This window comes from Macaca fascicularis, chromosome 11 (genome assembly GCF_037993035.2).
Source record: "Macaca fascicularis isolate 582-1 chromosome 11, T2T-MFA8v1.1".
NCBI classification, from domain to species: domain Eukaryota; kingdom Metazoa; phylum Chordata; class Mammalia; order Primates; family Cercopithecidae; genus Macaca; species Macaca fascicularis.
Window position 1 is genome coordinate 5,447,744 of NC_088385.1, and position 24,310 is coordinate 5,472,053.

Below are 24,310 nucleotides of genomic sequence, written 5' to 3' on the forward strand. Positions count from 1 at the left end.
TCTGCGTGATATAACAGGAAGAACTTCCCTGCGTTGGGGTGGTAAGATATTGGAGTAATAATAATAATGGCCAGCACTTACAGTCTATATACTGACTCATTTACCTCACAAAAGCCTTATGAGGTAGGCCCCATTTTTGTTCCCATGGTAGTGATGAAATAATTGAGGTTTCGAGGAAGAGTCAGTGTGAGCTGTTGAAAGTCTACAGCTAGTAAGCGGTAGAGCAGGAACTCAAACCCAGAGCCCATGTGCTTGTTGACTCTGCTGCTCTGGAATCTGCATTTCTTGCCAAGAACGTTAACAATAGGTTTATGTCCGGATTGGGGTTAGACTCATCTTTCGTTGGGGGGTTGGGAAGGGGGGCTAGAAGAAATGATGCCTGGAGACGTTTTCTTGCCTAAGGTTTTTGTAATGTATGCAGTTTCTCCTTCTACAGAACTCCAGTGTTACTTCACTCCCCTTTGTGGACGCCAAGGGGAAGAAGACTATGGTAAGCTTCCCACGCATTAGCAAGAAAGTCCTGCTGAAGTCATCCCTGCTGTATCAGGTGGGTGCAGACGGACGGGACCCTGAGAAGGTTTTAGTCCAAAGTTTTAGAAAGGCCCAGGATGCTGGGGAAAAGCACAGTATCTGCTGAAGAGTTGGGTTCTGGTCCTGTTCCCATTCTTTACAATGATTATAAGCTTGAGCAAATAAGTCCTTAACCTTTTCTTAGCTACGAAATGGTCCCTCTGTAGAGTTGTCAGGAGGATTCATTGAGGAAAGGAAAAATGAAGTGCTGTGCATGAAAGGTGGAACCATACAAAATATTCGTTTCCTCCCATGTCCTCCTACTTCTTTTGTGTAGGGACCAAATGAGATAATAGGTGAGAAGGTGCCAACTGAAAGAGGTGTCACACACACATAAGTTCACGTGCTCCTGGGCAAGTCACTTTGTCTAGCTGGGAACTCACCTCCTTAAGAGCAGCAGTGAAAAACTGTCCCCATCTCTTCCCACAGTGAGATGTTGCTGGGGTTGTCAACAGCATACTGTAAGGTACAGGGGTCTCCCCAGGAACAGTGTGAGTCAGACAGATACTTCCTTTGGGAGAGAGATAGGGAGAACCTACTGTCTCTTAATTGCTGTTTTCTCCCTGGAGAGGTAGGTAAATAGCCTGGCTGAAGGTGGGTGTCTTTGGTTAAAGAAACGGTTATGTCCCCCAGGAGAGTCTTAAGTAGTTATTTATTGCAAACCTCTTTTCCTGGACAGGAGAATCAAGCTCACAATCAGATGCCGGCCTCAGAGCTCAAGGCTTCAGAAATACCTTTGCACCCTAGCATTAAAACCCAGGATCCCAAGGCAGGGGAGAAGTCACCAAAGAAGCACAAGGTGCCTCTGACAGCGGCAGGTATGCGTTTGGGGCAGTAGCAGGATTTGGAGGTGGTTATGGAAGGTCAGGGTGTCAAGAGCTCAGCTGCCTGGAGTGAGCTAAGCTGCCAGGTGTCAGTCATCAGTGAAGGCGGCAAACCACGAGGAAAGTAGAAGTTAAGCGTTGAACCTCTGACTGTGGTAGTATAAGCAAGAGGCTGAATAGGAGGCTGAATGTTCCCCCATGGAGTGACTCTGGGCAAGGGCGGGATGTACCCGTGCAGACAGAAGGAAGTGTCTCATTTGCTTAAGGAGCCAGACAGAAGGCTCCTGTCATTTTATGGACCCAGGGGCCAGGCGGAAGGCACTGAGAGAGTGGAAGAGCTAGGGGTGGAAAGGTACTGAATACAGAGAGCAGAGCAAAGGGTGTTGAAGCTCCTTCCTGTTGGTAAGGAGGTGTTGGGGAGGAGCCTCTGCGGGGGATATTGGTTAGAAATGCAGATATGTAGAAGAGCATGGCCAGCCAGGGGTCTCCGTCCTTGGCTGTAGCTTCCTCCAGAGACTGCAGTGCACCGGCTGTGGCGCAGGGCGGCATCGTTACCCGTGAGGCTTGCCAGGTGAAGCCTTTGTGGACTGCCTTGTGGTCAGGCCTGAAAGATTGCACATGGGTTTTTGGCCAGTGGCTAGACTTCTAACGGGGTTCGGAGACTCATAACCTATTAGGACACAAAGGAAGACCACCCAAACCCACCAAGCATCCACTATGGGTGCCATCATCGGATGCTTTACAGCTCTTCTTCCACAACTTAGAAAGTGAAAGTGGTGCTTGTTGTTCTTAAACAACTCCGGGAACTATGCACGAAGAGGTCATTTCAGTCCTGAGCTCGTTCTGCCTTTACAGAGCTGCCGTCTGCCCCCTGCTATCTTATGCCTTGGCTCTGTCCTCTGGGCAAAGAACATGCCTTGTTCAGCGTATACATGACTGCCCTTCACTTATATGAAAACAGAAGTCTTGTCCCCTGTAAGTCTTTTTCTTTTTCCTTGCAGTTCCCTCTCCAACACTTCAGCAGTCTGTCAAATAATATGGTGTCCCCGTCCTGATCCTAGTTTCTTTTCTCTGAGAATGCTGTAGTTTATCAATTACTGTGAATTTTACCCCTGACCACGCACCAGAGCACCGATGTGATCTGGCCAGTGTAGAAAAGTCCTAACTCATAATCTCTCCTTGCAATCTGAGGTCCTTCCTGATTCAGCTGCAGATTTGAGCGTGAAGCCTCCTCTGCAGACATTACAGTCTTCAAAGCCTCTCAACTAATGATAGCTTCATTCCACATTAACTTGGGCAACTTGCCACCTAAACGATATACTATTGTTGACACTAATTTTTTTTTTTTTTTTTTTTTTTTTTTTTTTTTTGAGACGGAGTCTGGCCCTGTCGCCCAGGCTGGAGTGCAGTGGCCGGATCTCAGCTCACTGCAAGCTCTGTCTCCCGGGTTCACACCATTCTCCTGCCTCAGCCTCCCGAGTAGCTGGGACTACAGGCGCCCGCCACCGCGCCCGGCTAGTTTTTTGTATTTTTTAGTAGAGATGGGGTTTCACCGTGTTAGCCAGGATGGTCTCGATCTCCTGACCTCGTGATCCGCCCGCCTCGGCCTCCCAAAGTGCTGGGATTACAGGCGTGAGCCACTACGCCCGGCGTTGACACTAATTTTACTCCTGGAATTTTTACCCACACTGCTCTAACCCCCAGGTTAGAGCTCAGTATGGGGACTGAGCTCTCCCTTTCCCTGTCCTTGTGTTCTTTTCTTGATTTGTTGAAATAAGTGCAAGACCTTGACATTTATCTTTGTCATACTTCCATCTTGTGAGATGCCAGATGCATGGTCCTCAGTGAGCCACCCAGCTGGGAAACAGGCTGATGGCTCGTGACCTGGAAGGATGCCATCGTCTGCATCCTGGGCAAATCCTATGCTGCCTCAACTTAACTCACAATTGTAGTGTTTTTCACAGAGGCCCTAAAGCTTTTTAAGAATCAGCTGTCTCCATATGAGCAAAGTGAAATCCTGGGCTACACGGAGCTGTGGTTCCTGGGGCTTGAAGCCAAGAAGCTCGACCTGGCTCCTGAGAAATTTAGCAAGACAAGTTTTGATGATGAGCAAGGCTCCTATCTGAAGGTGATTGGGGGTGGGGGCCATGGGAACCTCCAGGTAGTCTAGAAAGGAAAAAAGCAGGGGTATTTTTTAGTATTTAGTGCTGATATGTTGGAGACTAGATGTCCTGAAGTATTCTGGTAGTGCCAAGCCAAAGAAATACCATGCTTGAAAATGGGGAAACATGCAATTTAGTATGCAAAATACTCTACTAATGGAAGACTGACTTTCCCCCAAGCGTACTTGGGGTAGCCGGTTTGCATCCTGGGTGAGCTCCCACAGGCTCCTTCCCTGCATAGCCCACTGGAAAAGGCCAGACTGAAATAAGGAGCAGTTTCCCCAACATTTCCTTTTTTGTCTCCTCAATACAAGTCCATACATGGACTCTTATTTTATAATAGATGTCTATTCCCCCACAGACAAAAAAGCTTTTTCACTGTAGTCCCTGGTGCATAGAGCTTAATTTCATTCTGCTTTTAAAAAATTGATCCCAACAGCTCCTCTTCCTCCTCCTCTTCTGACTGTAGCCCTTGGCTTCCCCAGGGCAGTGCCTCTTCCCAGCCGGAAGGTGAAAGCTGAGCAGTGATTCCCAGGGCTGAGCATGTTGGGATGTGTGACGCTTAGTGCACTAGACTGTGGGCTGTCAGGAATTTCCTCTTCAGAACATTTCATTACCACTTGGATTTAAGAGACAAGATGAGCCTGATGGCTCATAGAAGAGGCAGATCTTATTAATAGCATTGAGGGCCATGTTTGTCTAGCATTACTATGAACACAAACCACTTGCAGGATCTTGTTAAAATGCAAGTTCTTATCCAGCCTGTCTGGGGCTAGGGCCTGAGCTTCCAGGTGATGCCTGTGCTGCTGATCCTTGGACCACACTTTGAGATTCAAGGATTTCGTTTCTGTCACACGGTGCCTTCTAGAGCCTGGCTTTTCAATATTTTCAGTCAAGAAGCCCTTTGGGAGCCTGATAAAAGCTATAGGTCCTCATCCCAGAAAAGACAACCTGCACATACATAAAATTATAGGGGGTTAGTGGATCCTTGGTTAGGAATCTCCAATAAGTATATATACATATTTTTTTGAGATGGAGTTGCCCAGGTTGGAGTGCAGTGGTGTGAACGGCTCACTGCAACCTCCACCTCCTGGGTTCAGGCGATTCTCTTGCTTCAGCCTCCAGGGTAGCAGGGATTACAGGTGCCCGCCACCATGCCTGACTGATTTTTGTATTTTTAGTAGAGGCAGGATTTCACTGTGTTGGTCAGGCTGGTCTCAAACTCCTGACCTCAGGTGATCCGTCTGTCTTGGCCTCCCAAAGGGCTGGGATTACAGGTGTGAGCCACTGTGCCCAGCTGGGAATCTCCAGTATAAATCTTAACTCTGATTCAGAGGTTGAGACCTCCTCAACCCCTCCCTCCCTGCTCCCTCCTCTGCTCCACCCTACCTGAGCCTAGGGTCTCTAGGGAATTCCCTAAGGGTGTCAGTACTACTTTTAAATTAATTCATTGGAACTCAGTTCTTCAGTCTCAAATCTTAGAAAAGGCTTTTTTTTTTTTTTTTTGGTGGGGGAGGGCGTTGTAGGGAAGAAAGGGATAATGTGTGTTCTCTGTAAGCTAAAAATCACCATCCTTATTGCATTCCAGTACACACACAAATACATACTGCACATAGCCAAATTCCCAAGCAAGCAACACAGCTGCATTCTCACTTTATTTTGTCAACAAATGTTAATTGAATGCCTATGTATTGATAATCTATCATAAACTTGGGCATCTACTAGACTCTGGAAATATAAAGGAAGCTATCACAAATGAATACAAAATGGTTCTTGCTTTCAGGTAACCATAATCAATGTCAAAGTTGACATGCGAATGAACAATTATGACACTAAGTGGTAGTATGCAGAAGGCAAGCACAAATGCTAAGAAAACACATATGCAATTTTATAGCCACGTGTGTGGATCCTGTCCCTGTCCTTTTCCCATACATTCTCATGACAGACCCGTACAAGTAGACTAACCTACATCGATAGATCAGGAAAGTTGTACGTGTTCAAATTCACTCTAGATTCCTCCCATATGAACCGACCCCCAGCGCACATTCTCAAACACATCCTGAGGACTTGTACACAAACACTTAATCCTTCACCTCTCCCAGACTCATGAGTGTAACACTAGAAATCAGAGACCCACAGAGCTTGAGGACCTTAGAGATAATCTTATCCAGCATCTTCAGTTTACAGACAACAGCACTGCAGCTCAGAATGGATAAATTGCTTGTCTGAAGCTGAAGTCTTTTTAATAGAACATTTCCTGTGGTTTTGATTAACCCCCTGCTCTCTAGTTTCCAGCATAGGGAGAGACATGCGTGATTCTGGCTCTTGAAATATTTCTCTTCACCAAGAAAGGTCCAAGTTCTGTACTGCTAACTCCAGGATAGGATTAAATTCCAGTGAGCCCAAAGGAGAATCAAATTTGGCCAGGAAGAGGCAGAGCAGACCTAACGCCTTCTCTGATAGATAGAGACACATCTGGGGTCAGAAACAAAACTTTCTCCAAACCAGGGATGCTGCTTAACTTCAAGACTCATAAAATGTCCAAACTGAAAGGGACTTTCAGGGCCACTTTGTCCAACCCTCTTACTTTATAGGTCCTGAAACATGCAGAAAACTGGAGGACTAGAACTGGAACTACAATACTGGGACTAGATCCCAAGTTTCCTAAAACCATCCAGTGTTCTTTGTGCTGCTTGACATGGATCAAGCCTGTGGGACTTCCCCTGGCACCACATGGGTGGCCCAGAATCCAGCCAGCAAGCTCCCCATTGCAGTCGCGATGAGATGAGAGCGAGAGTCCCACAAGTGCCCCGTGCAGTTAGAAAATTCCTCTAGGAGTGAGCCGTAATCTGGGGGTGGGAATGCCAGGGCCCCATGCCAGGAAGGCCCGGGAGCCCATGGCTTTGCTCTTCACCACCAGCCTGGCTTCCACAGGTCCTGCATGATCACATTGCCTACCGCTATGAGGTTCTGGAGATGATCGGGAAGGGGTCCTTTGGACAGGTGGCCAAGTGCTTGGATCACAAAAACAATGAGCTGGTGGCCCTGAAAATCATCAGGAACAAGAAGAGGTGTGGCTTGGGGGATGACATAGGCCACAGAAGAGGGACTGTGTGACTCTGGCCCCTGCAGAATGCCAGCCCTTCCTGACTCTGCCTCTGCCTCCGATCTTCCCTTTTGTTTTCCCTTTTCTCTTTCTACCTGTCTGATTCCATGAGGGGGCAAAGAGGAGGCGAGAGTATGGTGTTTTTAGTGCTTCCTGCCACTAGACAGTCTTGCTGGGGTCATGGGGAGGGGCTGACTGCTGCAGTGGGACCTGACACTGATGTTTCTGTCCCCATTTCCCACCCTGCCTGCCACTCCCCATCCCCTCAGATTTCACCAGCAGGCCCTGGTGGAGCTGAAGATCCTGGAAGCTCTCAGAAAGAAGGACAAAGACAACACCTCCAATGTGGTGCATATGAAGGACTTTTTCTACTTCCGCAATCACTTCTGCATCACCTTTGAGCTCCTGGGGTCAGCTGCCTTTTCTTCTTAACTCATTTCCTCTGGAAAAGTTACCTAAGTGATAGTGTTTGAGGTCAGAACACTAGATTTTTCTGGATGTGAATATTTAATAACTAGAATGTTCATGACAGTCACTTAGTTATCCAGAAGGCCCAGGAGCAAGGAGGCTGGGATGAAAGCAGACAATCTTGATATGCCTGTCACCTGCCAGCCTCCCCGTGATGTACTTGCCTGGGGTGGGTACTGAGCCAGGTGACATGACCAAAACAAGGCCTCTTTCCTCAAGAGCTAAACCAAAATAGTCAAAAAGGACTTTTCTTTGTTTGCTATCATATTCCCCACTCGTGGGCTTTCTGGCCTGATCGTGCAGAGGCGGAAACCTAAAGGGATAGGGAGCTGGCTGCTTAGAGTGTGAAAAGGGTTTTGATTTTGAGTAAATAAGGACAAGAGCAGATATTTTTGGTAAGAGAGCAGAGCCTGACTTAAATAGATTGGCATGGCCTGGCTGAATATTGGAGCTGACGAGGCATGCCAATTGCAAAGGCATGCTAATTTGATGATTATTCTCTCTGGGAAGACCATCTGATGCAATTTATATAACACTAGAAACCCAGAATGCATTTAGCAAAGGAGAACAAGCAGGGCTGAGCTCTCAGAGTGTTACTGGATTCAGCAAGCTGGTAGCTCAGGGCTCCCAGGACACCACTGCGGATGGTGAAACTCTAGGAACCAGCTACATTTGAATTAGCAGGTAAGGTGACACTCTCCTCACCATTTCCGGTTATTCCAAAGCGTGGTCGAGTCTCTGATATGCAGAGGTAAATTATCTTCTCTGTGGCCAAATGGACAGCTTGGTCTACCTTTCTTGGCCATGAATCCCAGTGCACAGTTAGGATGTCATTGTGCTTAAAAGAGCTCTGGGAGGTCAGAGGGCCAGGGTGTGCAGGGGGATCCAAAGCTCAGAGAGATGAGGGAGTTGCCCAGGTGACTAGTCAGGATGGGGCCAGAGCCAAGTCTCACATCTCCATTGCAGCCCTCAAGAATGAATGGTGGCCAGTGTGATGGCTCACGCCTATATCCCAGCACTTTGGGAGGCTGAGGCGGGTGGATCACTTGAGGTCAGGAGTTCGAGACCAGCCTGGCCAACAGGGTGAAACCCCATCTCTACTAAAAACACATCTCTACTAAAAACCCCATCTCTACTAAAAATAGCTGGGCGTAGTGGTGTGTGATTGTAATCCCAGCTACTCGGAAGGCAGAGGCAGGAGACTCGCTTGAACGTAGGAGGCAGAGGTGGCAGTGAGCTGAGATTGTACCACTGCACTCCAGCCTGGGCAACAGTGCAAGACTCTGTCAAAAAAAAAAAAAAAAAAAAAAATGAATGGCTCTGGCTGGGCGTGGTGACTCTCACCTGTAATCTCAGCATCTTGGGAGGCCAAGTTGGGAGGTCACTTGAGTCCAAAAGTTTGAGACCATCGTGGACAACATAGCAAGACCCCATCTCCAAGAAAACATTAAGAATAAGTGACTTGCTAAATACTACCAAAGCTAGATGATCTTAGGAATGGAAGATGAGGAGGGACCAGCAGAAGGTTGCTGAAAACCATTTTGGGGTCATGCTCTTTCCCTTCCCTCCCCATCTCACAGCTTGCACAGAGGTTTCATCTGGCAGCTCACAAATAAATGTTTCTTCTTCAAATGCATTGTATTAATATTAGTTTCTAACATTCGTAAGTCTATAGATGTCATATCGTACAGTAGGCTTCTGTCACCCTAGAGAATTTCAGATTCTCTGGCAAGAGCAAGCTTGCACTTCTCAAGGGAACAGTTAGGTGAGACCAAACAGCCACACTTTGGGAGGAGCAGGGGCTCCCTCTGGCCTCAGCTCCCATCTGCCCACTCTCTTGTTCCTTACTTGTCAGGAACCTGTTGTCCTTAGACAGCCCTTATTAGGCCTGGGCAGCAGTAGCTGCTTGTTTGAGTGACCGGTGGGTTTCCTGGGTCCCTCCCAAGGGCCTGAGGAACTATGACTGTTTCAGAAGTTTGGGCCAACCTTTTAACCCACCTGCATAACAAAGTGCTTCAGTGGCCTTGTCACATGAGAAACGAGGGGACATCTGAAAGTCTGACACGGTTTCACCCTGGGCCCACCCTGGGCCCACCATGATTCAGCGGGAAAGCTGAGTCTATAAGGGCATGAAAGCCCTGCCTCCTGGTCTGAGGCTTGCCTGCTACTAGAGGGAAACCAGGTGATACAAGATTGTTTGCAGGTTCAAATTCAGCCTTCTATATTTTTTTACACCCATAGGCTTCACTTTTCCCCTCTCTTTTCCAGAATCAACTTGTATGAGTTGATGAAGAATAACAACTTTCAAGGCTTCAGTCTGTCGATAGTTCGGCGTTTCACTCTCTCTGTTTTGAAGTGCTTGCAAATGCTTTCTGTAGAGAAAATCATTCACTGCGATCTCAAGCCCGTGAGTACCACCTCCATCCTGCCACGGAAACACTCTGGAAATACCCATTCTATTCCCTAGGCTGCGTAAGAATCACAAACTCCAATCAAAGCATTGCCTTTGACCTTTTTGTGTGTGTGTGTGCTCTATTGTCATGGCAGTATGTATGTCAAGGGCGGCATTTAATGCAAATGTCAAACAAATTCAGTCAATGGCATTTCTAAGGCCATGCAAGCGAGGCCTAGAACCAGGTGCCAAAGAAGATAAAAACAAAGTCACAATCTTCAGGAGTTACAGAATCAATAGGGGGAAAGTGACAAAATATATGCAAAAGAAACTCTGTAAAGCACTGACTACGAGGTCCAAAAGAGAAATACCGACCACAAATCAACTGGGAAGTCAGAGGGGAGGATGATGGGATTTTGGAGAGGATGTGGGAGGAGGCCCATGGAGGTGGTCATATTTGAACTGGGCCCTGAAGGATGGGGAGCATTAAGGTAAGGAGAGGGCCTAGGGCAGCATTACTGTAGCTTGACATATGTCTTTTCTTCTCTCTAGGAAAATATAGTGCTGTACCAAAAGGGCCAAGTCTCTGTTAAAGTCATTGACTTTGGATCAAGCTGTTATGAACACCAGAAAGGTAGGCCCCATGCCAGTCCCGTCATCTGAGTTTTCCTATTGCAATTTCTCTCCCTTCACATACAAGGTCACACGGCTTCTAGCCTGGGCTCAGCTATCACCACTACCAGTCTGATTCTGAACAAGGTGCTTCACTTCTCTGAGCCCAAGTTTCCTCATCTATAAAATGAGAAAGTTGTATCCAAGTACTAAAAGGGTGCTTTCAAGCTCTCATATTCTGTGGATATGGAATTATCCAAGAACAGTGAGTCCCAAAACTAACTAAATGTGTATCTGAATTGCTTTGGGGCTCTGAAAAATGATAGTTTCCAGGGCCTCACACCGCAAGTTCCTAATCCAAATTTCTGGGAAGTAGCTAGCAGTCTGCACTTCAGAAACCATAGTCATTCTGAAGCTTGGAATTCGCTGCCCCAGATCCTTTAGGTTTTATACTTTTTCAAGCTAGGATTCAAAAAGTAGCTCTGGAGTACATTTTCACAGCGTTTACTGAACTTGATTCAATATTGTGTTCTTTTGGCTTCTATCAAGTTCGCTATAGACAACATGTACCCTTTAACAGACATTTATGATCTGTTTTGTGTCAGTCACTGTCCTGGGTACCAGGAACAAAAAATGAACATTCCCTGTCCTCAGGTTGCTTACGATCTAATGGAAGAGATAGAAAGATAAAAATAATATGGTGAATACAACGATTAGAGATGTACACAGGCTATGTTAAAGATACACAACAGAGGGACTTTGGGACCAGCCTTTAAGGTGACAAGGGCTGTCAGAGGAAGCTTCCTAAGGCTGAAGAAAGGATTACTAGATGGATGTTCCCAAATGTTAGGCAGATCAATTTTTTTTTTCAGGAAAAAACACTTACAAGTTTATTAATAAAGAATATGATAAAAGACACAGATGAGAGATACACAAGGCAAAATATTTGGAAGGGGTGTGAAGCTTCCATGCCCTCTTGGGGGCAGGCCGCCCTCCCAACACCACATTTCCCATACCCTGGAAGCTCTCTGAATCCTGCAGCTCGGGGATTTTTATGAAGGCTTCATCACATAGTCATTGAGATTATTAACTCAATTTCTAGCCCTTTCCCCCTTCCTCCAACAAAGGAGTTAGAACTGAAAGTTCCAAGCTTCTAATCATGGCCTAGTCTTTCTGGCAAGCAGCCCCTATTCAGGAGTCCACCAAGCGTCATCTCATTAGAACAAAGAGAGTCCTATCACCTCAGAAGTTCCAAAGGATTAGGAGCTCTATGTCAGAAGCCAGGACAAAAGGTCAATTATTAGAACAAGAGATACATGTAGAATCCCTATCACTCAAGAAATTAAAAAGGTTTTAGGAGCTCTGTGCCAAAACCTAGGGGTAGAGTCCTATATCTATTTCTTATTATTTCTCACACGTGCTCATATACAAGCAGGTATATTATTAATTTGAAGAAAAAAATAAGTTGATGCACCACATGCAGTGTTAGCTATTCACTCTCACACATTGTTGGAGGAACTATAAATTCATATTACCTTTTGGGAGGTTACTTTTGCATCTTTAACCAAACATTTCACTCTAAACCTTCAAAAATTATAAATTCCCCTCTGAAGAACCTGTCCTACAGATTACAGATGTTCCCATAGAATGTACATCTTCACTAATGCACTGTTAAGTAGCGCAACATTGGAACCAACCTAAACATCTACAAATGAAGAATGGTTTAATAAATTAACACTGTTATACCACGCAGCTATTTGAAAAGAGAGATTTAAATGTAATGGCCTAGAAAGATCTCCATGATGAAGTAAGTGAAAAAAACTGACTAATGAAACTTTTGACATGTAAATATATAAATAAGATGGAAAAGGATTTGCACCACACTGTTAGAAGTGGTTACCACTGGAGATGAGCTTGGAAGAGCTTAGGGTTGAATTTTCAACTTTTACTTTACATATGTATCTTTTTTTTTAGTAAGGATATGGATGATTTTAAAAATTTTCTCTTGGATTTTCAATTTTTAAATTTTTTTTAAATTAAATAATTTGGTGTCTTTAATTTGCTAAAGATTTACATAAGATTTCTATATGTCTAGTCTTAAGTGAGACCAGTCCGTAGGGTTTTTTTCCGTGCGTGTGTGTATCTTTGTCCTGTTTGAATACCAAAGTTACGTCTTTAAAAAAATGAATTGACCTTTTCTATTTTCTGTTCCACCAAAGTCTGAAGAGAATGGGAATCATTTTCTTTTCACAAGGCCTCTTAGAACCTGCTTGGAAAGTCATCTGCATGTTGCATCTTTTGCAAGGGTAGTTCTTGAACCACTTTTCTACTTCTTTCATAGGCTGTTAGTCTGATATCCAGACTCCCTTCTGTAAATAAGTTCAGCTTTCGTATCTGTATGAACTTATTTTTCAGAGTTTTGCTTACTCTACTGTTCATGTCTTCAATGTGCTTTGCTTGCTGAATTCTCCTCATTTCTAAGACCTGCTCTCTTTTCTTTTGCAACCATGCTTTAAATACCATGTTGTTCTCCCTCTTTTTTTTTTCTTTCTCTTCTTCTATTTTCTGTTGCTCCTCCTTTCTTTTCAGCTTTTCTGTCTGTTGTTCTAGTTGTTTTTGTCGTTCTTTCTGTCAAGGGGAAAGACAGTATGTTGAGGTCACTGGTGAGATATGTGCAGACTCTGTCCTGATTAGATTTCCCATTCCCTTTACTTCGATCTGAGTTAGACAAGTCTTGCAGTTGAGTGGTGGCTGAGGGATTTAAGCCAGCGGCTCTTCTGTTGATGAGTGAGTGACAGCATCAATCTTTCCTGCAGAATCTTCTTTCTTGATGCCACTGACACAGGAGATGGAAGATCCGGGTAACAACTGCTGAGGGTCATTTTCTGTACTGTTTCCATTATTATTGGGAGGCAAAAACCCCAGACTCTCAATGTCTTGTAAACTCAGAAGTTCAAATTTTCCATCTCTCTCCACCAGTATTGTCCTATCCTTGTTTATTTCACAGCTTCCATTAGTAAGTGACAGGAGCACATTTACTTGTCCCAAATATTTAGAAATACATAACTGTGACAGTTTCCCAAACATAATCCTTTCATTTTCAAAATAATTTTTGTAAGTATTAGTGTCTTTTAGTGAAGAAACTTCCAGATCAACTAATTTGTCCTTGAGCTTAAGTTTTTGCTCCCTCTTATCATTCACAGGTTCTTGATTCTGTAGAAGCTTGTTAGCTTGTACAACTTTCTCCACAATACATCTCCTTACTTTCTCATCCTCTTCCTCCTCCAAGTCTTTCTGCTTTCTAGTTTGGATTCCTGGAAAGAGTTTTCACTATCTGAATCTGATATGGGATCCGAAGGTTGAACGCTTGGAACAGAAATCAAGTCATTTCTTCTCGGTGGGACCTCAGCCTGCAAAGATTTGTCAGGATCAGAAAGCTGTTTGGTGTGTTCTATTACTGTTTCATTCTCTTTGAAGTCTTAGTTAATATTCTCTTCCTTCTCACAAGCCATCTCTATTATGCTGGCATCACTTTTTTCATTTTCATTAGTTAACCACTCCAGGTCCTTTTCAGAGTCACCTTTGTATTCTTTTCACTTTCTTTTGAATCAGTATCTTTATTTTCATTCATTTTGCTCTCTCCCACCATTAATATTTCCACTCCACATTGTCCTTCCCTTCTCTCCCTCTGTCTCCCTCCTGGCTGTGTAAAATGCGGTGGCTGGGGCCACGGAGATGGCCGGGGAGTTCTGCTCTCCTCCTCTTTCTTTTTTTTTTTTTTTTTTTTTTTTGAGACGGAGTCTGGCTCTGTCGCCCAGGCTGGAGTGCAGTGGCCGGATCTCAGCTCACTACAAGCTCCGCCTCCCGGGTTCACGCCATTCTCCTGCCTCAGCCTCCCGAGTAGCTGGGACTACAGGTGCCGCCACCATGCCCGGCTAGTTTTTTGTATTTCTTAATAGAGACGGGGTTTCACTGTGTTAGCCAGGATGGTCTCGATCTCCTGACCTCGTGATCCGCCCGTCTCGGCCTCCCAAAGTGCTGGGATTACAGGCTTGAGCCACCGCGCCCGGTCTCTCCTCCTCTTTCTAAGCTCTTCACATTGAGGCAAGGGAGACCCTGGCACTTGCCTCAGCAGCAGCCAGGACCACGCTGCCATGGCAACAGCATGCCACTGTGTCCTCCATCCAGGCCTCTCTCTGGCAGATCAATTTTTGAGGACATAAGACCTTTATGTCTCTTATGTATGAATCCTATGAGAAATTCCAGCTAAAAAATAATGCTTCCTACAAAGAACTTATATGTTTTCTCTTCTCAGATGTTGAAAGTTGTGTAACTTATCAGTTGTCATTTATCTTGGCTGCCAAGATGCTCAGAGCTGAATTTGTAATTATTTTATCCTTGATTTCTAGCAGTCATTTCCCCCTTTGCATATTTTCTGACTTCTTTTTTTATCTTTATTTTAACTGTGAGGCAGTATCTAGTATTGATACTAGAACTGGACTGCCTACTCTCAAATCCCAGCTCTGTCAGTTATAGCTGAGTAACCTTGACATTTTAACCTCTGTATGCCTCAGTTTTCTCTTCTTTAAATTGGAGGCAATAATACTACTTGCTTCACAGAATTAATGTAAGAGTTGAAAGGGCTTATCTATAAAAGTACTTGGAATTGTGCCTGGTACATACTAAACATAATGTAGTAAATACCATTAAATCCGTGTTCTAAAATACTCTGTGCATATGTACTTTGCAAAGTACCACAAATACATTTGGGAAGCAGGCAGGATATAAACATTATTTCTATTAAATCTCTATTTTGTTTTAAATCACAGAATTATGTTCTGACAATAACCAATTTAAACAACAGAAAAGTGGTTACAGAATCCCTGCTCCTCCCCAGGTAACCAGCAACCCCAGTTATGTGGAAATAACTACCGTGTTCCATTTCTTTGACTTCAGTCTGTTCATCCTCATCCGTTGAGATTTTTCTTTCTCTACAACAAGTGCACATACTATATTGAATATACACTTTGCACGCTCCCTTTCTAACTTGATATGCCTCTTCCCTTGCCAAGTCACAAGGCTCAGAAGCCGTCTACCCCAAATTAATCTGACAGTTTGAAAACTTAGTCTTATGTTTTGTTTGTTTGTCATAAACTTGGCTGACTGAAATTCACTTTCCTACAACAATGCCTAATAATGTTGGAGTTCGTTATCAATAAAGCAGGGACAATAACACCTCCTTGAGAATCAGATTGCTGTGGGATTTGATGCTGTTATGTGTAATGAGAGTTCTGAGTGCTGGCCAGCTGCACTTCCCTTTCCCCGCCAGCGGGGGCGCAGTCGAACTGAGAAGGTGTCCTGGGGGAGAACATTCCGGAGAGTAGGAAGGTTTTCCCATCTGGTTTTTCTCATTTTGCCTCCGCAGTATACACGTACATCCAAAGCCGGTTCTACCGATCCCCAGAAGTGATCCTGGGCCACCCGTACGACATGGCCATTGACATGTGGAGCCTGGGCTGCATCATGGCAGAGTTGTACACGGGCTACCCCCTGTTCCCCGGGGAGAATGAGGTGGAGCAGCTGGCCTGCATCATGGAGGTACGGGGAGGGCTGGCGGTCGGCTCCCACGGAGACCATGGGCTTGGCCCTCAGGCACTGGGCTGCATCAGACTCTCCCAGGGCCATGGCCTGCATCCTTTGTGTTGTGGGTACTTCCTAAAAGTAGTTTTGACATTGTGTACTCCCTTGTACTTGTCAAGTCGACATCTAACATTTTTATCATAACTTTAAATAGTTGCAGAGGATGTCATTTCCATCATATTGTAAATAGTGACGTTTTAAAATAAAACTGTTACACCACTCTTTCAAAAATATCGAAAAGAATACAAAGCCAGACTGACATGACACCCATTAAAATCCATCTGAAAGGATGTGAACAAGTTCTCAAGAGTTGTGCATTTGTTTTACTTTGTTCTTTTTTGCTTTTTGTTTCTACTCTTTCTTCTACTTCCTCCACGGAATTTTATTCTAATTTAATATACGTTTATGTTTAGAAACTTCTGTCAATCATTATAGCTTTAAACGTTTCCTGATACCATAAGCTTCATGTGTAAAAATTTCTTTTTGGTAAGTTACCATTAAAATATATCTGGTGTGCAAATTTTGATAATGATTGAAAATAAAATGTGAAATCTTATTGGGTATACAGCTCTTAGAAAAATGAATAGAGCTGGGTTTTTTTTTTTTTTTTTGAGACGGAGTCTTGCTCTGTCGGCCAAGCTGGAGTGCGGTGGCGCGATCCTGGCTCACTGCAAGCTCCGCCTCCTGGGTTCACGCCATTCTCCTGCCCCAGCCTCCCGAGTAGCTGGGACTACAGGCGCCCACCACCTCGCCCGGCTCATTTTTTGTATTTTTAGTAGAGACAGGGTTTCACTGTGGTCTCGATCTCCTGACCTTGTGATTCGCCTGCCTCGGCCTCCCAAAGTGCTGGGATTACAGGCGTGAGCCACCGCACCCGGCTGAAAGAAAAAAATTTCTTTCAGAAGAAAAAAAATTTCTTTTTCCAGTTAATGCCTATACCCATGGGTGAATAATGCTTCTTGCTAGAATGCCAGGGCTCAGGATTAATGTGATTCCAATTGCTTGGTGGTGTAGATGTGAACCCAGTGAGGAAGCCTGTTCAACTAATTAATGTCGTCTAATTCGGTGACTCCTTTTGAGTTCTATGTAAGACTCAAATGGTGATCTGTCGTCTAAAATTATGTTTACCAACCTGTCAGCTGACACCCCGATTAAAATGTTGAAAACAAGAATTGGAAATTATTTGACTTCAAAATATGTGTATTGTTCAGGCATTAGTCATTCATTATGGGAAATGACAGTTTTCTGGGAAAACTATCTCCCTATAGCAAGGCTTTACCAAGACTCTTTATATGATTATTAATTATATCTATTATGCTTTCACTTGAAAGTCATCTTGTTATGGAACTAAATTAGACAAAATAGAAAAATAACCTTAAAAATTTAAAATTTTACATTTAAGGATTTTCCCAGTGAACAAAGATATTTTGTGTGCAAACACCAAGCTAGCTGGCTGGTTGGCTGGCTGGCTATCTGTCTATGTGTATGTATGTATGTATGTCTGTCTATCTGTCTGTCTATCTATCTATCTATCTATCTATCTATCTATCTATCTATCTATTTATGTATCTATCTGTATCTTTGCCAAATTTCTGTTTTCCAGATTGTCTCAAAGTTACAGATAGAGAAACACACATAGCCTTGAGAATGACTAAACATAGATAATTTCATTTCATGATTGAAACTAATAATAAAATATTAAAATAACTTAGGTAAAAATAGCTGCGGTGGAATGAAAACTGGCCTGCGAGTCATTAAACCTGGGGTCTTAGTCCTGGCTCTGTCTTTTTGCCTAGTCATTTCCCGGCTCTGGACTATAAAATGAGGGGAGCAGAGTAGATGGCTTCTAAGGTTGATAATGTATGATTTTATAAAGCATTCCCAGGCCGCTCCTGCTTCCATTACCAAAGAGAATGGGGCCTATGTTTCAACTTTCTTACAGCCCCAGAACTGACTCGGCTTCCTCTTGACCTCAGTGTCAAAGGGTCTGAGGAACAGAAGAGCAGGATAATGCATGGATTATGACTGGGAACCGAGCCGCAAGGGTAGGTGACCCACACTGTAATTTCCTTATCTCTCTGTGCCCCTCCAAGTTGCAGTAGGAAAAGATGAACAAGTAGGTGCTACACTTTTCTTTTCAAGAAGGTATTTTCTCCTGTAATTGTCTGATGCTCATCCGGTGATTTTCATCTTCTTTTCTTCTCCCTTTCCAGTGCTCCGTGGTGGGATATATCATTCTTTAATTCCGACATGGCAGCACGTATACTAGTTTATTTGACATCTGGCTGCTATCAAGAGTGATGGCTCACCCCTAGTTGGTGCTGATGTTTGTGTAGAATAACATGGCCAGTGTTGATTCTTAGGATATGAAACCAGCCCTGGATTAGGAGTTAAGAGGCTCAGGCTCTGGGTTTGCTCTGCTACTGACCTGATGTTATTACTTAATGCTTTGGATCTTTATCTGTAGAAGGCAAAGCTTGGCCAAAGTACGCCCCACCCCTAAGCCTTTGAATCTGTGATCCCACAAAGAGTGAACCAATTCAATTATCCTTATTAAGGTGCTGGGTCTGCCGCCAGCCGGCTTCATTGAGACGGCCTCCAGGAGACAGACGTTCTTTGGTAAGTGTGTCTAGTGTGTCTAATGAGGTGTCACAGGCCTTGAAGACACCTACTGTACCTTAAGGCTCATTTCATTCTTTTCCCCTGGCCACATACCAAAGGGCTGTGATTAAGAGCTTCTTTCAGAGAAGTAAAAGATAATGAGCAGGGAAACCGGATAGCATGATGGAGATGGGATGGGGCAGTCACAGTGCGAATGGGGTCTTGACAGTAAAAATGTTCAGGAGCAGGAGAATGGCCAGGTCCCTGCTCAGAAGAGCTATCAGCAAGTACTGCAACCTCAAAATATTGTAACTGCATCCTCTCCTGGAGGTTCTCCCCACTCTCCCAAGCAACTTGCCCTCTCACACTATGCACTGTGCAGGGAAATCAAAGAGCAGAAGCCTCATTTCCAGAATAGTGGAAAATTCCATTGCTGCAATCTTGTTTCCCCTGCTAGAATTCTTCTTATCCTCCAGACCCTACTGTGCCAGGTTCATTGCAACAGTTAAGCAAGGACTTAGTTTTGCTTTGATGCGTTGTGGCTGGTAGTTATGTATGTGTCATCTGTCTGATTGTTGGGAGTAAACTTCGTCCACAGTCCTGGCTGCCCCTCTCCTCATAATTTCCAGAATTCTGGATTTTTACGATCCTCTGCCTTTCTATTTAAGTGGTCCTATACAAGATGGAAGGATGGGTCCACAAGGCATCAACTGAGGCAGGGCTTTCAATGCACATGCACCAAAAAGATGCAGCAAGTCCCAGACCTAAAATCCCTTTAAAGAACCACAGGAAGCTCAGAGTCCCAGATAGAAACAGCCAGAGTGGCCTGAAGGTCAGCAAAGTGGAGCAAAGCCAAAGAGAAAGAAAAGGCAACTCCATAGACAGGGACTCCATGCTACCTGGAGTGACATTTCTCACCAGCCATGGTTATCAGGTCGGTTCATGGACTCCCTCTGACTATACAATCCCAGACATTCCTGGCCCTCCCACCTCCGATTTTCAACTGCGAGCAACCTCTGAATGTGTATGCAAATTTCTGTTCACAACTTGCCCCATCAGTAGGAAGGTCCAGAACACTGTCGTGGGGAGATCCTTTAGGATAAAAGGATTTGGGTCATGCTGGCCAGTATGAACTGATTCAGCCATGTGGGGGTTGTAATTTGTCTATTTCTGTACCATTTGGTAAAAAGCCACATAGTACAGAGCCCTGCCACAACTGCAGGCTCCCTGGCCCTCTCCCAGGACTCCTTAAACTCTCCATGATCCAAAAACCTAACAGCTGAAGGCCAAGCAAGCAGAGGTGCTCTATGATCCTACTCCAGTGCCAGGGCTGTCTTCCATTCTGATTAGTCGGTTCCACCGATTAGTCGGTGCCATTGATTCCAATGGTTAATTCTTTGAAACATCACCTTGTATCATGGCTGGAGCTTTGGAGACCTTGCCTCTGAGCAGGGCAGTGTCCTGGTTGCCATAGAATGGTGCCCACACATTAAAACAAGCAATCTGGCGGTCGGCCGAGGATCTGGCTGGCTCCCCAGTATAACTTACACATGGACCAAGGGAACTGGTCTTTGGATCCCAAATATACTTTTTCTACCCACAACTTAATAATTCAGCCTTTCAGATTAGGCAGAGTCATTGTGGGAAGATACATCTTGAGCCTGGAACACTGAATTCATGAGATAGCATCCAGGTAGGGACTAGCAGGAGGGGAACATAGAGCGCCTTCGTAGGAACGTGCTAAAGACATAGGCACGCCCACTTCATAGCGTTCCTTATTTCAACCACTAGCACTAGGCGCTAGGATGGTGACAGGATTTTGGCAGCAACATCCATGTCTTCGCTTCCTGTGAAAGAAGGAATGTTGCTGAGAACTGCATCTCCGTCAGTGTTTTCCAAACTCTATCCAAATGTAAGAATCATGTGGGGACTTGGCAGAAAAGCTAATTCCTATGATTCTCTTCTATAAGCTATGGGAAGATTGAGATAGGACCCAGGATTCGACATTTTTAATGACAGCTCCTTGTGATTCTCATGACAAGATGAATTTGGGAAACACTGTTGTTCAGTCCTTGACTCCCTTTCCCAGGTTTGGGCTGCCAACAGCTCCTCAGCCCCTGGCAACTCCTAGTTAATACCTGCAATTAGCAGCAAAATGGTGTTGTCTCAAGGCTGGTAAGATAATATACTTAGGTGGCCTAGGTGGCTCAGGCAGTAGGAAGGGAATGGAGGGAATGATTAATGAGGGCCAGAGTGAGAAAAGCTTGTACAAGAAAACACTTACATGATCATGACTTTAGGAGCTTTGTTATTTATAAGACTGTGAGCTTGATTCTTCTTTGGTCATTGGTAAAAAGGCAAGGTAGGATGAAGTGGGAGGGCTGAGGCCATGATCCAAAAGGAAATGGATCTTTGTACAATTTCACAGGACCTTGTCACTTAAGATTTACTTTACCATTGTTATTATCAGTAGCATTATTATTTTATCTTGGTGTTAAACCATTTAAATTATTTCTTTGCTTTGGAGAGGAAGTAGTGGGAAGGAAGTTCAGAACATACTGAATAGTAGGAAAAAATCAATTATTAAAGTAAATTGTATTCCTTGGGTAATCTACACATGGTTATTTCAAACTGTGTGTGTGTGTGTGTGTGTTTATTGGGGTGTGGCATGAGGCGAGTGTGTAAGACAGAGAGCAAAAGAGCTACAGAGGCCACTCTAAGAAGCAGCATGATGTGACCAGTAAATATTTACACCTGAAACTAAAGACAGAATGTTGTATCTCTACAGATTCCAAAGGTTTTCCTAAAAATATAACCAACAACAGGGGGAAGAAAAGATACCCAGACTCCAAGGACCTCACGATGGTGCTGAAAACCTATGACACCAGCTTCCTGGACTTTCTCAGAAGGTGTTTGGTGTGAGTTTGTTGGGACATCTCTGCCTCTGGGTTTCCTCTAAAATGCTGTACTTTGACACACGTTCGCTGCTGAAAGTCTAAGGCTGGGAGATAGTTATGAAAGTAATGAGAAATGCTAACAATAGAGCTTTAAAGTCTACGAATTGCTTCCACATCTGTTGTCTCATCAGACATCTCTCTCTCCCCACTGTGTGGTTGTCAGGGCGGATGATTTGTTCCGTTTTACATGTATGGAGGTTGGGATTCAAAGAGATTAAGAGACCTGCCCAGGAATACACAGTGTATGGTAGAGTTTGTCATCTTCCTGGCCTCACACTGCCTGACAGTGAGATGGTAGGCCAGTCCTAAATTTCTTCTGCTCTGTGAGCTGAAGCCAACCTGCTGAGTGCTTGTTGTAATGATTTGCATACACATCCAGTTTAAACTGGTTTCAGGGCCTGTCCCCATCCCCCTATGATTTAGTACCCAAATCCTCTTATATTAGGGAATTAGGGGAAGGGTGAGCTGTAAACCATTTATTATGTACAACTTTTTACAATCTATATGCATATTTTGAATCTTAGAAATTAGGTCTGCACTTAAGTCATAGTACCCAGTACAGTGCCCAGTTTAAAAGGTGTTTAGAAAACGTTAGCTATTCTTATTATTTTACGACTATTAAAGAGGTAAATCTAGCTCCACAGAGTGGCGAGTAGATTATCCATGTGATACTTGGCAAGTCATCACTTTTGTCTGGGCCTCAGTGTTCTTTCCTATACAATAGGGTATTCCTAAGCTCCCTTCCAGTTCCATCAGTCCTATAATTTAGTATTTTTAGAAGACCATATCATTACAGTCTCTTATTCTTCCAGATGGATGGAGTAGTGTTAACAAAATACTCTTCTGGCATCTGTGCACTCTGGAATTTCGGTAGTAGCTCAGAGGGTGAACCATGAGGTAGTGATGAAAGCATTCCCATCGTAGGGGGTCATGCTATTCGCTCATCAGAATAATCAAGGTAGAGAAGGATCCTGTACCCCATCTTTACCCCTACCTTAACAAATCACAGAAACCAACTGCTGAGACAGATGGGTTATCTAGAAACCTCGACCATCCAGAACACAGCTTAGCACCAAGGAAGACATTATTTTCTCTTTAGTGCAAAGGACGGATTACTCATAACTTGCAAGAGGCAGTCGGGCTGATGGGGACTGTTACCTTATATATATATTGCTAATCAGCAAATCTTTGGAATGAGAGACTACAAGTTTTGAGCCAAGTTCAATAGGCATAAATGTAAAGCCCTGTGTCTAGACGTTGTAGGCTAACTCCAAAAGTCCAGGAAAGGAGAGATGTTGTTTAACAGCAGTTCATTTGACACAGAAATGAGAGTTTGAGCTGTTTTAGGATCTTGATGAGTCTAGAATGCTAATACTGTCTTCCCTGCAGTTATAGAAGCTATTCCCACCATGATGGACACCAGTTAGACAACTGCTAAAATGTCCTTATTTCAGGAAGGTGGCCAGATGGTGAAAACCGTGTCATATGATTATCAGTTAGTAGCAATGTAAATATTTTCAGATGGTTGAAGGACTGAACCATAAAAGGATTAGTTATTTTGTATGATGGTAATGGGTTGATGAATTAGGACCTAGGTAAAAGTTACTGGGAAGCAAACCAGTTTCGGCACAATAAAAATCAAGAACTTTTAAAGAATCAGAGTTTTTCAAAATTGGAATAGATGGTTCTGTGAGTTAATGTCTTGTCACTGAAATTACTTAAGAAATTGCGGGGTGATTCCATGATGGTAATTCGGTCAATGTATTCTGCTACTGAATTACAAGTTTGATTGGATTATATCCAAGTCCCCTTGCAAATCTTAATATTCTAGAATTCTGTAAATCTCCTTGCGATATTTTTGAAGCCCCAGTTCTGTAGTCTGGAAATTCAAATCTCCGTTTTTAATATTGTTAGCTTAGTAAACCCTAACTCCTATTGATTAAGCTTTTGTAAAATAATATTTCTTATAAGGAAATTTCTAGGACTGCTGGAAGACTTGGACTGTAATATATATTCCCTGGCTTGTTATACACATCTTCTAGAAAGATTATTTCCAATAGTTGTTTCCAGGTACTTTTAAGTTATATGCCATAATCTCTGTTCTGTGATGATATATCTTTGAGATAACAACATAGCTTAAATAAAAATCTTTATTGGGTTTAAAAAATGTTTTAATATATTAAAAGGAAGTAAAATAATAACCCATGCGGGGCTTTGTTGGGGTGCAGATGGGAACCTTCTCTTCGCATGACCCCAGACCAGGCCCTCAAGCATGCTTGGATTCATCAGTCTCGGAACCTCAAGCCACAGCCCAAGCCCCAGACCCTGAGGAAATCCAGTTCCTTTTTCCCTTCTGAGACAAGGAAGGACAAGGTTCAAGGCTGTCATCACTCGAGCAAAAGAGGTACAGCCTGTCAACCAGTCCTATTCCCACAGTCCAGGAAGCCAAGCATTTCTGAAGGATTTGCATGTCAATTTCTGTAACCTCACCCTGGGGTAATTCTTGTGGCTACGTCATGACTATCCTGCTATTTCTTACCTTTGGGATTTTCCTTTTCCGGGAAATTTGGCATTAGCCTGGAGCTTTTTTGCCCCTCGTTAGGATTTTCCATTTTTCTCCTATAATCAATTTCCTTTCTTCTATAATCAATTTCCTTTCTCCTCCTCCCCTTTTCATTAAATGCGTCCACCCCTTTATGCCCTATAATTACCTTTAGAATTTCTGTCAGTGCCAGATTATGGCATTATGCAAATTTTTATATGCAATATAGTCTAGTGGTTAGCTAGATGGTCCTAAGAGTCAGGTTACCTGGGGATTAAATTCTGGTTCTACCACTTATCAGGTGTGGACTTAACCTCTCTGTAGCTCAGTATCTCCATTTATGAGAATGAGAATCATGCCTATTCTCCAGGGTTGCTGAAATGATCAGATGAATTAGTGAACGTACAGTGCTTAGAATAATGTCTGGAACGTTGAA

General features: G+C 43.8%; 1 protein-coding gene and 1 pseudogene across 9 annotated transcripts in view; one reads left to right on the plus strand and one right to left on the minus strand.

Annotated features, from left to right (window-relative positions):
- The window catches only part of DYRK4 (dual specificity tyrosine phosphorylation regulated kinase 4), a 52,716-nt gene that overhangs the window by 26,265 nt on the left and 2,141 nt on the right, over positions 1 to 24,310 (plus strand). For 4 of the 9 annotated variants that reach the window (XM_045364566.3, XM_065523591.2, XM_045364562.3 and 1 more), the window contains 11 exons: positions 437 to 547; positions 1,250 to 1,388; positions 3,359 to 3,522; positions 6,491 to 6,627; positions 6,932 to 7,072; positions 9,399 to 9,537; positions 10,075 to 10,156; positions 15,560 to 15,732; positions 18,333 to 18,393; positions 21,164 to 21,293; positions 23,561 to 23,736. In XM_045364566.3, the coding sequence (XP_045220501.2) occupies positions 437 to 547; positions 1,250 to 1,388; positions 3,359 to 3,522; positions 6,491 to 6,627; positions 6,932 to 7,072; positions 9,399 to 9,537; positions 10,075 to 10,156; positions 15,560 to 15,732; positions 18,333 to 18,393; positions 21,164 to 21,293; positions 23,561 to 23,736 (1,453 nt within the window). The remainder of the gene's footprint in view (positions 1 to 436; positions 548 to 1,249; positions 1,389 to 3,358; positions 3,523 to 6,490; positions 6,628 to 6,931; positions 7,073 to 9,398; positions 9,538 to 10,074; positions 10,157 to 15,559; positions 15,733 to 18,332; positions 18,394 to 21,163; positions 21,294 to 23,560; positions 23,737 to 24,310) is intronic. The other 5 variants (XM_074006131.1, XM_074006132.1, XM_074006128.1 and 2 more) reach the window with 3 other exon arrangements.
- On the minus strand, positions 12,394 to 13,886 carry LOC102121741 (coiled-coil domain-containing protein 181-like; annotated as a pseudogene).